The following is a 14,400-nucleotide window of genomic DNA, read 5'->3' as shown; positions in this document are numbered from 1 at the left end:
ATTACTTATAATGGCGAGGTCGCACGACGCACACAGATACCCGGTTCGTTTCGATTGAATCACGGGTCAAGCGCCGGCTTTGTGGCTCTAAAAATTGCAGCTCTACTTTCCACTTCATTGCATCACTTTTCCTTCCTTCCTCTTCCGGTCACACTATTCCTCTAAATTCCTCTTCCTCCGCACTCTCCCCGGCCCTCTCCTCCCTCTCTCCTAGTGAGGACGGTCGCGCGCCAGCCATGGCCGGCAGCGCCATGACACTTCACTATTGATTTGTTTTCTCTTGCAAGTGCAGCGGCGAGGCCGGCGGCGCAAAAACTGCGTGAGCGTCTGCGTGGCGCGGGGCCGGCCGGCGCGCGGCGGCGCGCCTCAGTCGGTGCCGCACGCCAGAGCGCGCCGCTGGCACACAGCGCGGCGCACGGAGATGAGAGAGGGGCCCGCAGTCTGACCCGGCCCGCAGCGCACGCACGCACACCCCGGCCCGCAGACGGACACACGGTGAGTCAGGGGCGGCCGGACGGCGCACTGTGAGCGGCGGCCACCCGCCGGCGGCGGAGCGGCGGGACATGACCTGCCCCACTGCCGCCCATGGTGGCGCGGCGGCGGCGGCGGCGCGGAGGACTGACCTGCCCCACCATGGCCGTCCTGCAGTGTGAGCGGTGCGGCGCTGCACGGGCCACCGCCGCCGCCGCCGCCTCCGCTGCTGGTGGTAGTGGTATTGGAGTGGTCATGTCTGCCCGTACTGCGCCGCAGGTCATGGGGTCCGCAGCGCCCGCCGGGAGAGAGCACGGGTCAGGGAGGGAGAAAGGAGAGAGCGGGGTTGGGGTAAGCGTGGTGACTAGCGCGTGGACTGGTGTCATGTGTGATGGAATCAATTATGTCCGGTGTCATGATTAATGAATGTGCCATCGATTATGGTGAGTGGTGTTACCGTCAACGGAACTTATAAAGACAAGCTTTATACAGTCAGCATCTGCCCTTTCATTTGCCCTTTTAAACACGAAAGCCTGAAAAACTTCGTTGTAGTTAACAATATCAAATAAATGATTTTGATTTAATTCTGCTTGCCGATCAGCCAATGTTAAATCTCTTTTTATTGACAGCATAAGCCCATGCGATGCCTTATTTACCACGAATTAGACGTTTTCTCACTAAAGTAACGTGCATATGCTATATTTCATTTTTTTCCTTAGCTTGTGTAATATCGCCTCCTGCCTTGTTCTGGCCACACTGTTTCGACATGTGTTATTTGAGATGGGACATATTTCTTGGCTATTTTTATCTCTTCATCATGCAATAAGTTCTCAAAACAAGTCGCCGTTTTTCAAGTGAGGCGGTTTTGCAGATTTCCATTGTTGTTAAACATAAACGAAGTGAGTAAGTATTTGTTTCGGAACATGCGAAGACGTAGATATGCTCTAAAAATCAATCATGGAAAGACGAGAGACGACTTTTTGTAGTGGAATACAGCTGCATGTCTCCTGTAGGGGACAAAAAAGTCAATTTGGTGTTCGGGTAGGTACGTTCAGGATAAAAAGATCACTGAGTCACCGTAACAAGCCGTATCAACTTCTGTTCTTTGGAGAGAGTGATATTGATCCAGCAGAAAAGAACGGGTGTATCCTTTCGCGTTGATGCTGCAGCTGTGTGCAACACACTCTTCTTGCTACTTTTCGTTTTTACAATGCACCAGCTGTTCAAATACATTCGTCATGCGATGTACACGTAAACCGAGTGGCTCAGTTACCTTTATATACCTACCATGGCTCGTAACTCCTTTATGACGTATGTGGCTATCAGGGGTGGTGTGGGTAGTTCGAAACTCCTGTTATCATGAGACAAATATCCAGCGCCGATTCCAGGTTTTAAAATTTAATTACATGCATATGATTCTCTGATTTTTATCTTTAATTCTAAAACCAGCTATGCTTGCTGCAGGCTTCAAGCTTCCCAAGTCTGAGGCTTTTTTACCTGATGACTACATTCACAAACTTTCCATTTTTATATTAACGCCATACACCATGACGTATTAAACGCAACAATTAACTCTTGCAGAGACAAAGGCTAAGGTGGTTACGAGCGTGAAATTAATAGAGTGAGCTAGAAACAGCTGACACGAAGCAAGAACCAGGAGAAAGAAATAAGATCCGAGGAAAAAAGTAACCGAAGCTATCTTCAGCGCTATTATCGCTAGCTTCAGCGACGGTCAGCAAGTGATCATCAGTTTGATGCATAAAACAATATCACTTTGCATAAAAAGGATGATCAGTTATCGTAGTTTACCATCGGCAGTCTGGGCCTAAGCTGTCTGCTATAACCATCAGCCCAGCAGCCCAGCAGCCTATCAGCTCAGCGGCCCGTCAGCCCGCCCTCTGAGGTCCCCAGGAGGCGTCCTGTAAGGCCCCCAGCAGCCGTTCCCGCCCAGTCTCCTCGTTAGCAGAAGAGTCCAGTATCTTGCAGACCCGTCCCTGTTCGTCGGCAAGTCGAGAGGTTGTTTGGAACATCGATCCCATCAACCGAAGGTCGCCGACTTGTCTCATTGTGTGTCTCTGGTGGTGACAGAGCTGGATGCCGGTCCGAGGGCCCGCTCGGCAGACCTTGGCTGGCCACTCTCGCAGTGGGTTGTGGGGACTGTCACCGCCGTGCCGGCTGCAGAGGTACTCTTACACCAGGGTTATCATGTGATGAGGCGGTTATACCATACGGTCATCTGAGAGGGTACAGATAAATGTCACCGGATGGGTTATGAAGACCGGCTAAAAAAGGTCTGATTCTAGCTAGCCTCAAGACAGCCTCCCAACACTCGCATTTTTTAACCTCTGCTATCTGCCATGTGATTTTTCGACATTCCATCCCCAGATAGGAGCGAAGACCTCTGGACAAGGTTGCGAAAAGCAAGGGCCATGCGCGAAAACAACACGAGTCCTTATCGGTTTTCCCTCCTCCCTCCCCGAGATGCTGGTGCTTTTGACGTATGAAGATAAGATAGGGGAGGGGGCTGGGGGGAGGGGGTCCAGAGAAGGTTCCAGGGGAACTGCGTTCGTCTGGGTCGGCTAGTTTTCCTCTCGCGCTGGTAATGAAGCGTCTCTCAGTTGGGCTCTGGATAGATCACGGACACCTCAGGACCTTCTGTGTTCTGTGAGTGGAGTAGCCGTACTTGAGTGGACAAAGTCAGGTCACAAGGTATATTTAATTCACAAACAATAAATATGCGATTAAAAATATTCACAGTTGAAATATTCGATTATAATTGTTTTCAAAAAGGCACATCGATTCTGTCAGCCATCTCGTTGTTCGAAATCATAAATGAATTCATTCATTCATATACGCATTTGTGTTATGCTTCAGCGCTAAGCATTGCTAGTTCTAAGCATAGCATGGTCTTCTTCACTTTGAAATACTTCATGACAATCTATTGTCTATCATTTGTTTTCAGATTCAATATGGCGGACCAGCAGTTTTGCCTGCGCTGGAATAACTTCCAGAACAATATCATCTCGTCGTTCGAGTACCTCCGATCAGAGGAGGACTTCGTCGACGTGACCCTCGCCTGCGAAGGCAAAAGCCTCAAGGCACACAAAGTGATCTTGTCGGCATGCAGCACGTACTTCCGTGATCTTCTAAAGGTAAGTGCCGCCGACTTATGTGCGGTCAAATGATCTTTGGGCTGCATCCATGTTTTTACTTAATCTCCTTCTCTCTCTCTCTCTCTCTCTCTCTCTCTCTCTCTCTCTCTCTCTCTCTCTCTCTCTCTCTCTCTCTCTCTCTCTCTCTCTCTCTCGCTCTCTTTCTCTCTCTCTCTCTCACTCTCTCTCTCTCTCTCTCTCTCTCTCTCTCTCTCTCTCTCTCTCTCTCTCCTACTTATCCATGATATGGACATCAATCTGTATTCAAATTAATATTTAATACACTTCCTTCCGAGCAGCCTTGGCATGTCGCGCTCTCTATCTTTACACACACCCCTGTCACGCTCATCTAGCCAGCGTGCCGGTTGCATCACCCTTGGCATCTGCTCGCTGGCTTCCTGTACCACACTGGCAACAGCGCTATCATGTCTGACGCTCATGTCAATGTCATCCAGTTTTTACCGACGGCTCAGCGCAGCGCATGAGCGCCGACAGACGCACGGTGCTCCACTTCCGAGACCTTCAACCGGGGTGAACTGAGCCTTAGTGAGGGCTGTAGAAGACTGCAGACTCAAAACATGTGCAGTCTTATGCTATTGTTATATGTTTTGAAGTCACTGTCCACATATTGTTACACTTTATAACATTGATACCCGATGCATCACACGTTGGTATTAATGTCATAAGTTTTTACGAGACATAAAAACATGATTCATTCTTGAAACATCACCGTCCCGGTCAATACAGTTGCCTCTCGCCGTACCCAGTCAGCCAGCCGCAGATTCCGCTGGAAATCGTTTGTCTGAAGTGCGCGTCTGCATTGGATCGGCTCTGTCGAGTGCCACGCCACAGTGCATCCGTCAGTAGCGGCCAAACAGCCCACCAACCAACCAACAGCAGCCAGCCGGTCCCTGTGGCCGGCTGCACGGTCCAAGGACGCACCCCCCCTGCAGACCCCCTCGGCCGGCTCCCAAGTATGGCTGCAGCGGCGCGCGGCGGCGGCCGCCCTGACCTCTGCATGTCGCGTTTGACCTTGGCCAGGCCAGTGTCGCTGCAGAGAGCCACAGAGCGGAATAAACAGCCGCGCCGCGGCGCCGCCGGAGCCGGGGCCGATCGTCCCGTCTCCAGCGACCAATGGCACGCCGGACAGTGCGCCGCGCCGCCGCCGCCGCCGCTGGCGCCGCCCGGTTACCGTGCTTTACGACGTGTTGCGAAAACGTACCGGGTATACGGCGGCTGATGAACCCGACAGGCCTGACCGGCCGGCGCGCTCGCTGCAGGTGGTGTTCTTGGTAGGGCGGCCACGTCGCCGAGCCGTGACCGGGCGCTGACGCACGCCGACAGAAATGAGGGCAACTGGCGAGTCGAGCGACTCTTGGGGCGGCCGCAGAGGCGAGAAGCTCTGTACCGTCTACACCATAATCGATAGACATTGTTTTATTTAATGAAGAAACAATGTAAGAGACGGTGAATTATAATTATATTCCGAACTCACTAGAGGGTGACGCCAAAGTTCGTCAACATAGAAACAAACAGTGCACCGATGCATCCGGTGAAATCTGCCGACTTCAGTCCCGTCACGGCCGGCAGTCATCTTCTTGTCAGTCCTCGCCCAGTCATTCAGTCACCACGCCGTAAGTCACAAAGGCTGCTGCCCTCTCTGAGTCATTGCACACCTGTCACGCTGGGCTGAAATTGGCCCGATGCATGGCGACGTGTCGTTTTACCTCTCATACAGCTGCATCAATACTCACACAGCTGCGCTCATAGCGTACTCATCACCTCATATGTCCTTAGCGCAATATTCGATCATGTTCACGGCACGCATAGTATGTCTGGCGAATTCTCCAGCGCTATAGCCGCTGAATGATTTCCCTGATCAACTTCCAGTTTGACAATTTCCCTTTTAGTCGTATGGATAAGAGGAATGGAATCGGCTTTCTACCTTTACCGATGTACAAAAAAGCCCACTTATGAGTAACCATCTTGCTAAGTTTTCACCACGACGATTGTTCTTGGATTCTCTCCCTCCCCATACACTGACCCCCCCCCCCCCAAGTGCCCTCTGTACCGGGCACCGGCCGTTGCTGGGACCGGCCGCGGGACCGCGCTGGCGCTCTGTGTGCGCCGGGCCGGCTGGCCTTGTTTGGCTCTGTCGCGGCGGAGCCAGCAGCGCCATCGCCGCTCGCTATCGGCTGCATCCTGTGTGCCGAGCGCCGCCCCTGCCGCCGCTGCACGGTTGCAACACGCCGGAGCGCTGACCTTGGAATGTCGCACGCCCGCGCGCGCAGCCACGCACACAAACGACCGCGGCGCCATGCCCGGCCGGCCGGCCGGCCGGCGAGGCGCCGCGGCCCGCCCGCCGCCCCCGGCGCACTGGCTGAGGGGTGATCGGGGACACTGCAGGGTTTCCCGGATGTGTGCCCTGGGGTCACTGTCGGCCGGAGGTGCTCCAGTGGCTGCGCCCTCGGTAGATCTCGGACCAGAGGCCAGCAGTGGTGTCACGGAAGCAGTCCCTGTGCGTGGGGTCGGGTCAGGTCACGGTCACAGCCATAAACCTTGGCAGCCGGGCCAGGGCCGGGGAGCGCAGACACCAGTGGGCGCAGTTTGCCGCCGTGTGCCCCGTTTACGAGCGCACCTGTTTGGTCCTGAGACCAGAGTCGGTCGGTCCGACGGTCAGCTGCAGTGGTCAGCGAATAGCCCCCCCCCCCCACCCCCCGTTTGCCGCTGAACCTCCCAGCCGGCAATCCTGCGCCGGCGGACCGGTCCGGGCGCCGTCCATTTTGTTTGGAATCCGCCGGACGGGGCCGCGGCGCAGTGCGAGTGGTCGGGCCGGCTGGCACTGGCTGCAGGGTGTAGCGCTGCAGAGCGGCGCACGGACATAGGCGGTGAGGCAGGACAGGGGCGGCCCGTCACTGGCCGTGAGGCAGGGCAGGAGCGGCGCTGCAGGCCCTCACTGGGGACGGGAAGTTTACGAACTGAATAAGCGCACCAGCGCTGCAGAGAGGCTATGCTCCGGAATCTAGACCATCTTGAGTAAATAACAGCTGCAAAATCCCGGCGGAAACGGATGTTGACTTGAAACTTGCATTGGGTCTGGGGCAAATTAAAAGTTGGCCGATAGTTACAGGACAGGCGCAACTGGGTTTGACGCATCAACGATATAAGACTGAATTATCAATAGATGAGACATGCACAATTTACGAACGCCGATAGACGTCTCATGAATCATGAAAAATAAGAGCCTGCCTCACGGAAGTATGGAAATAAGAGCCTGCCTCACGGAAGTACGGAACATGTGCACCTGCACCAGCCATAAGGCAATGCTTCGAAATCTGGAATAACTAACATGTCCTCCACTTCCCTGCACTTTATTGAAGGTTACAGTGAAGGCACCTAACGCAAATTTATTGAAAATTAACATAAAGAAAATAATCAAGTCCGGCCTTTCGTGAAAGACTCTCCGCTCGGCGGTGCCGCCCGAGTTACGATATTCCAGTCCATAGATGGCGCCAGCGTCAAGCGCCTGTAGGTATGCTGTCCCGCAAGGCTCCAATCCAGGCGGCTGGCCGGCGCGAGTCTCGAAACAAGCGGTAGATGGTCGCTCCGCTCAGCGGCTGCGGGAAATCTGTGATGAGTTTGTACGTGCTAGTAGGTAACTAAGTCTCATTATTACTGAAAAAACTTTCCGCGGCGAGTCTGCCTGGATAATTCCCAGTGATTAATCCTCCGTTACGCCATTTCACCGCGAGTTATCTCCCCGCAGTCCCGGTCAAACGCCGCAGGTATCTTCCACGCCTACAGGTCTCTCGTTTATGCATTTACAAATAGAGCTTTGTTGTTAGCTGATGCTATCTATTTTTAAAATAATGATCAACTGACACATGGGTATTCCCAGCTCAAGCAATTCTTTGGTTTCTAGTGTCATGTTTCATTGGTATAGAACACAAAAATAGGATCACGATGTAACAGAAACATAACTATTATATCGCAGGCTGACAGACATTAGTCTCATGTTCGATGTTCAGCACGTCATCAGCTTTAGGTTTCCTATCTAACCGCAGCGGCCGCCCGTTTTCCAGACGACACCGTGCTCGCATCCCATCATCGTCCTCAAGGACGTGTCGTACGACGACCTGCTGTCGCTCATGTGCTTCGTCTACCAGGGCGTCGTCTACATCGGCCAGGAGCGGCTGACGCAGTTCCTGCGCACGGCTGAGTTCCTCCAGATCAAGGGCCTGTCGGAGCACTGCATCGGCGAGCCGTTCGCGCGCCAGCAGCCGGCTACCCAGTCGTCGCCGAGCCAGTCGGCGTCGGCCGCCGCGCCGCCGTCGCCCCAGCCGCGCTCGGGCACGCCGTCGCCGTCGCCGTCGTTCCGCGAGGCGCCGCGGCCCAGCCAGTCGTCGGCACCGCCGCTGGCGCCGCTGCCGCCGGCCAAGCGCCGTAAGCCGCTCTACCCTCTGCACACGCCGGCGCCGAGCTCGACGGCCTGTGTGGGCGAGCTGCCGGGTACCTCGGTGTCCCCGTCGCGGCCCTCCCAGTCGTCGCCGACGGAGGGCGCGCAGCCCAACGGGACCGAGGTGCCGACCGGACTGCCGCCGGAGGGCTCCTCGGAGACCACCCAGGAGGAGGCGCTCAGTCTGGTCAGCGAGACGTCCATCCTGCGACAGCGAATCGAGGGCGGCCGCGCCGAGATCGAGCAGCCCGTCAAGGTGGAGACCAACGGGCCGCACAGCCCGGCGCTGGTCGAGCACGCCAAACTGTCGCCCAGGCCGCTCATCATGGACCCGAACGCCCTCAGCATGGTCGGCAGAGAGTCGCTCGGTGAGTTCAGACGACGAGCAGGCAATGGTTTATTGAATAGGGTTGAGTTGGAAAGGCATCAGCCATTCAGTATGCCGATGAAATAATAGTCATTGGTAGAAAATATTTAGGATTCGTTCAATTCCTTTGTCATGAGTAATCCAATTCTAAACTAGATATCGAAATTTGTGATATTTATTCAGCATATCTTTTACGTTTACGTTATAGCCCACCCGGAATAAGGTGCACGTGTCACGCAATTTCAGGGCGTTCTTTATTTAGTCAATGATATATTCCGAGACCACCAATACCGAGGGATTCGTCACATGACATGACTAATAGTGATGGGCTTTATTTGGCACCGGATCCAATGGTCCCTGCTCCGACCTCCCGGCACGGGCTGTTTTCCGATGTCGAAACCTCACCGTCAATCACCCGCTGAGGAAATCCTGATTGATTGACATTCGCTGGAGAAGCGTTCCGAGAGAGTCACGCAGTTTCCTGTGACGTCAAACTGTGTGTCACCGTGCCGAGTTTACCACATGGTCGTTCCGTGACCGTGACCCGTGACCCTGGCCGTGGTAGTGCCCGTGACCCTGTCCGCGACCCTGGCGGTGGTTTGAGGCCGCGGTCTGACCCGCTGACTCACGCCGCGTTCCGCAGGGTTTCCGTTCCTCTCCCAGCCGGGTACCAGCTCGCTGCTCGCGACCACCACCACCACCCTGCCGACGTCCATCGGACAGGAGGATCAACAGACGCCGCCGGCCATGTCCTACGGTGAGCCGCACGCCCCCGCCCCCACCCCCGCCCGAGACCCAGGGCCGCTCGCATGCCCGCCGCGTATGCGGCCCGCGCATGCTGTATGACTTAGACAGAGGTAGATCAATGACAGAGAGCCGATGCGTGGCACAATGCGGCGGCTCTGGAGACGTCTGGCAAAAAAAAAAACTGGCACGGTAATCATCACAGAACAATTAATTAAGTTTAATAATTTAATTTTGAAAAGTCTTGGAAGAAATCATTAGAAATGCATCTAAATTTGGCGTCGCGGTGACTGGTTCAGTCGGGCCTCAGCCGCCGCCGTCCGTGCCGCCGCCGCCGCCGTGCGAGCCGCCAGTGACACGTGCCCTGCTCTGTCGTTGCAGATGCGCAGATGCTGCTGCGCACGAGCACGGGCTCGCCGCGGTTCCGGCAGCGCTGGCGCTGCATGCAGCCCTCGGTTTGTCCCCACTGTCTGCGCACCTTCTCCAACGCCTTCAACCTCAAACAGCACATCATCAACGTGCACACGTTCGGAAACGAGCTCAAGTGCGAGGTGTGCGGTAAGGTGCAGAAGAACAAGTGGTACCTGCGCAAACACATGGTCAAGTCGCACAACGCCCCGCTGCGGCGCGTTAAGCTGCCCGACGGCAGCATGGTCAACACAGAATGACTGCCGGCGCCGCTGAGCTCCGGCTGAGGTGACGGCGCAGCGCGCCCCGGCCAGCCGCCCTCCCCTCGCTCCTCCGGTCCTGCCCGCTCTCCGCCCCGCCCCGACCCGGCCCCGCCCGTAGGCCGTGCTATGAGAGCGATCCGCCCGTCCGACCAGCCTGTCGATCGTCCGGCATGGATGTTGGAAAGCTAGAACTTAGCTAGTTCCACGACCCTTCTTCAGTAGTTTTGGCATGGTCTGCGATTTTCATTCAAGTCGACTTTATAGTACCCGAATTTCAGTTGAGTTTTTGGAGAAAAAAAGGTTTGAGTATTGTGCGAATGTCGAAAATAGATTTTGGTGAATGCGGAATGAAATTTCACTGATAAAGTAAAGGAAATGATTAAAAAAAAGTAACAAGAGCTCAAGGCTATAAAACTACGTAAAAAATTACGATAAAAAAGGTAAAAAAATTCGCTGATTTGTTGCAAAAAAAGTTGATAAAAGTATGTTGAAAAGGCGATAACTATAAGGAGACGCACTACCGGTGGCCACCCCGCTCTTTCAGCGTCGGCAGGAGGTGCCGAGGAGCGCCGCAGTCGCCTGTGGAGCTCGCGCCAGCCGCGCGTCTGCCCCATTTGTAACGGACTCTTTTCCAACAAGTTCAACCTCAAACAGCACATAGTGAACGTGCACACCAGCTCGGCCGGCGTCGAGTGCACCCTCTGCAAGAAGGTGTGCAAGAACAAGTGGTACCGGCGCCGACACGAGGTGGTCGTGCACGGCGCGCCTCTGAAGCGCGGCCGGCTGGGCGCCGAGGTTTTCTAGCCGTCCCCTATCCTCCCTATCCCTCCTCAGTCACCCACCTCCTTCCGTGCAATACCGGGGCGCGTCTGTCGGCCTGCAGTCCGGTGCCAACGGTGGTCGGCCAGCGGCGCTCCCCGCCGCCAGACTCGGTACTTACTGATGCCGCGGAGCCACCTGGCGCTCCCCGAGGCCGACAGATCGGCGCTAGGCTAAGTGGGGCTCGCGGGCACTCAGTGCCCCGCGGTGGCTTCTGAAGCGCCCCCAGAGGTGTGAGAAGTGCGCTACAGGCGTGCCTCTCTGCGAGCGTGTGTGATGGGATGATAATCCGTGAATGTGTGTGCGTGTGAGAAGTCGTGTCCGTTGTTGTCGCAATAGCCATCTCCATAGGGCGCGCGCCGCCACCGGCCGCGCCGCCCCTCCCCACCGAACAGTACAACCATAGACCATCAGCAGATCAACGATCTACCTCACACCAGTTCCACACCGCCCTGTTACCATATCACAGTATCACAGTATCACAGTATCACTGTTACCGGACGGCCCACCAGCCGCCGCCGCCCCTGACAGTCGCCCGCGGCGGTGGCGGCGGCGGCGGCGGCGGCGGCCCCTGGCATTGATCGGCGCCGGCCGCGCCATGCCGCCCGCCGCCGCCGCCGCCACCGCTGCAACGGCATTGTTATTGAGGCAGGCCGCCCAGAATAGAGTTGGCGGCCGGCGCTGGCAGCGGCCCGGCTGCAATAAATCGCATGATTCATGGAGCGGGCCGCCTGCCACCGCACATCAGTTACATGCCGTGCACCGTGTAGCCTTTGGCGAGCGGCCGGCGGCGGGGGCGGGGCGAGGGCGGGGGCCACCCCCGGCCTCGTCCCCCGCCGCCGCCGCCGCCGGCAGCAGATATAGGCCCCGAGTGCCGCCTGAGAGTAATCCGGGCACCCCCACAACCCATACCGGTCCGTTCACTAGCCCACCGGGCGCTGTAGACTAGAGTAGTCAATGGTGAACACAAGTGGCTTTCTGTGGCAGCGGCGCAATAGTAGACGAGGCGTCGCCAGCAAGGCTTTAGCCCTCTGCTGCTCGCCTCTCAATAGCAGCGTATCACTCAGCCGTGAGAGACCGGCAGCCGGCGACGCCCCCGTGTTATTTCCTCGCGCCGCGGCGCCGCCGATTGGCGTCGGATGACGTGCGGACGGCGGCGCATCTATGAAGCTTATGATAGGGCATGTTTGTTGCTAGGTCTAGTCTCGTGGCATTCCTTTGTTTGTTGTGCTAGGTTAGCGGCCGGGCGCCGTGCGCTCTGGCTGCACAGCGCCGTATAACGGACAGGCGAGCGGCGCCGGGTTCGGTCTCGCCGCGGCTCGCCTAGTTGTTGGGGCGGCCTCATGGTTGCCGGTGTGTTCTGTTTTTTTTTTTTTCCTGGCGCGGTGTCGGTGATGATGTGGGGAACATTGCTTATCTCGAGTCGCGCCGGTGCAGTGAGCCAGCGGCGAGCCGCGGGTCATCTGTTAGCATCACTGCGTGAGTGTGTGTGTCTGCGTGAGTCTTTGTGTGAGTGAGGATCTGTCCATGGGACTGCCCAGCGTCCGCGAAACGGAACGATATTGGCTAGGCTCGTTATGTCTAAGGCAGCACTTTAAGTGTAGTGAACATTTGTATTACGCAATGTGCGTGTGTCGGGTGGTAGCGTGTTGTTCCCGTGTACAATTCATAGACTCCCGCGCCGCGATCCGATGTTCGACTTCATTTAGATCCGACCTTTTTGGTACCTTTTTGGTAAATATTTCTAAGCATAATGCTCTATAATAATTTGATCTAAATTTTTAGGGAAGTATCACTTTTAGTCGATTTCAATCATCTATATCGCTTTCACTAATACCGCGTCTTGTTCGGGACTGACGAAGTGTCGTGAGCTCTCTCGCGTCTCTATGTTGCATTGGTTGTAGCTATCAAGTGTATCGTGATGCACGGGGTATGCTGAGTGAGAGGCGTTCAATCAAAATATCGGCTCCCTCCAGGCACGAGTCACCCAAGTGCACGCGCTATGAACTGGCTGTACCGCCCGCCGGCCTCGCTCTGAGCGGCTCCTTAGGTCGCCGGCCGCTGGACCCTAGGTCCAGCGCGCCCCTTCCACTCTCCGCCTGCGGCCGCGCCCAGCCGAGCTGGCGCCGCCCGCCCGCCGCCTACCCCGCGTATTGATCCCAGCCGTCTTACAAGTCCAACTTGGGGAGGCTCTCTCATGAACCACGCCGCGCGTGGCTAAACTGGCGCCTATTGATTTTGTCAGCCCGATCATTACGGCGGCGGCGGCGGCGGCGGCGGACCCTTCACGCTCCCTCCATGTGAGGGAGGACCGCCGCCGCCGCCGCCGCCGCTGACCGTTGGTCGTTTTACGACGCAGCTCCGCAGCGCCTTCGGCTAAGGTTTTCCGGCGTGAGGCAGGTCGCTCGGCCCCAGGCCGGGCGTGGTGTCCCACAGGGGCCGTCCTGCCCGCGCAGTCGGCGCTGTCCCACAGCCTCGCCTTCCCCACCGCTAGCCTCTTCTGGCGCGCGTGCGAATAGGTTTGTAGGTGTGTTCGGGAGAGAGAGAGAGAGAGAGAGAGAGAGAGAGAGAGAGAGAGAGAGAGAGAGAGAGAGAGACCGTGTGTGTGCTCTCCGCTCGCCCGTTGATGTCCCGGCCTTTGTAGGCGGGTGCCGCCGGGAAAGACGTGCCTAGCCGCTTGAAGCGCCGTGGGCTGGGTGGGGGCGGGAGGACACCAGACTGCTTGGCCTGTATATTGCTGTGCGCGATCGTAGGTCCCTGTCGCATCCAGCGGTCTGTGTGGTTTTATAGGCGTGCTCGTGCCAAACCTATGTAATAAATACAACACCCCGTGCAAAACCGAGTGTCTTATTCGCTCGTGCGTCTTTAGCTGAATGGAGAGATGAAACACCAGACCTTATTTGTATAAATATGAGTCCGTATTTCCTTTGCGATCAGAAGGCAGACAGTTGTCACTTACACTAAAAACAGCGCGAGCCGGAAAGTTTTTATTATATTCAATGTCATCACTACCAGAGAATCAATAAAAGAAAACAACTAACGAACATAAAACGGACATATCGCTAGCAGCTAAACAACAACATTTACAACTAGATCGCTAGACTAAATGCTTACAGGAAAGTTCCTGAAGTTTATTAGCACACTCCTTTGTTCATCGAAAGCCGCTTCAGCTTTCCAAGTTCCCAGCAGCCCAAACCGGTATATGGGAAGGAGGGCTCCATTGCTGCTGAGCCGCATACGTGGCAGGCTGACCAAGCCATTGCGACACAGGCACACACACGCACACAGACATACACACATGCCAGTGGCCAGTGGACCGGAGGTGCACGCTGCACCGCTGCCCGAGCCCAGTGCAAACAGTGGCCGTGCACAGGACTGGCCGGCCAGCTGATAATGGAACGGCAAAATGGCGCAGCCGGGAGACGTCAGAAACCACTGACTCTACGCTCACGGCTCTATCTTTGTCACTTTTTATCTTCGTGACATATTCGGGCTCAAACAGATTATAAGTATATTTTCTTTATTGTCATTACATTCGTTACCACCCGTACCTACACTTGTCATGCAGCCTATCGATACATGGCCCTTTGAAGGTCACGAAAAGGTTACCAACACTTCTAAAAATCACTTCTCATTCAGATAAGTTGAATAAAATGTCAGCTTGAGTGAGTGCGATGATCCTCTACATATATAAATCAACTGAGAAGTAGCATGGCCTTT

General features: G+C 55.8%; 1 protein-coding gene across 2 annotated transcripts; it reads left to right on the top strand.

Moving 5' to 3' along the window:
- Window positions 1-349: 349 nt before the first annotated feature.
- On the top strand, window positions 350-13,518 carry LOC122383682 (broad-complex core protein isoforms 1/2/3/4/5-like). Of its 2 annotated transcripts, none has more exons than XM_043370362.1 (5): window positions 350-495; window positions 3,434-3,623; window positions 7,706-8,447; window positions 9,090-9,203; window positions 9,572-13,518. In XM_043370362.1, exons 2-5 carry the CDS (start codon window positions 3,441-3,443, stop codon window positions 9,856-9,858), a joined length of 1,326 nt encoding a protein of 441 aa, XP_043226297.1. In that variant the 5' UTR covers window positions 350-495; window positions 3,434-3,440; the 3' UTR covers window positions 9,859-13,518. The 2 variants fall into 2 exon arrangements, with proteins under 2 accessions (XP_043226297.1, XP_043226296.1); XM_043370361.1 differs by lacking the exon at window positions 350-495 and adding an exon at window positions 2,977-3,135.
- Window positions 13,519-14,400: the final 882 nt, after the last annotated feature.

The sequence above is a fragment of the Amphibalanus amphitrite genome, unplaced genomic scaffold, assembly GCF_019059575.1.
Source record: "Amphibalanus amphitrite isolate SeventyFive unplaced genomic scaffold, NRLGWU_Aamphi_draft 000170F_arrow, whole genome shotgun sequence".
Taxonomy (NCBI): Eukaryota; Metazoa; Arthropoda; class Thecostraca; order Balanomorpha; family Balanidae; genus Amphibalanus; species Amphibalanus amphitrite.
This window is presented reverse-complemented; position numbering and strand designations above follow the sequence as displayed.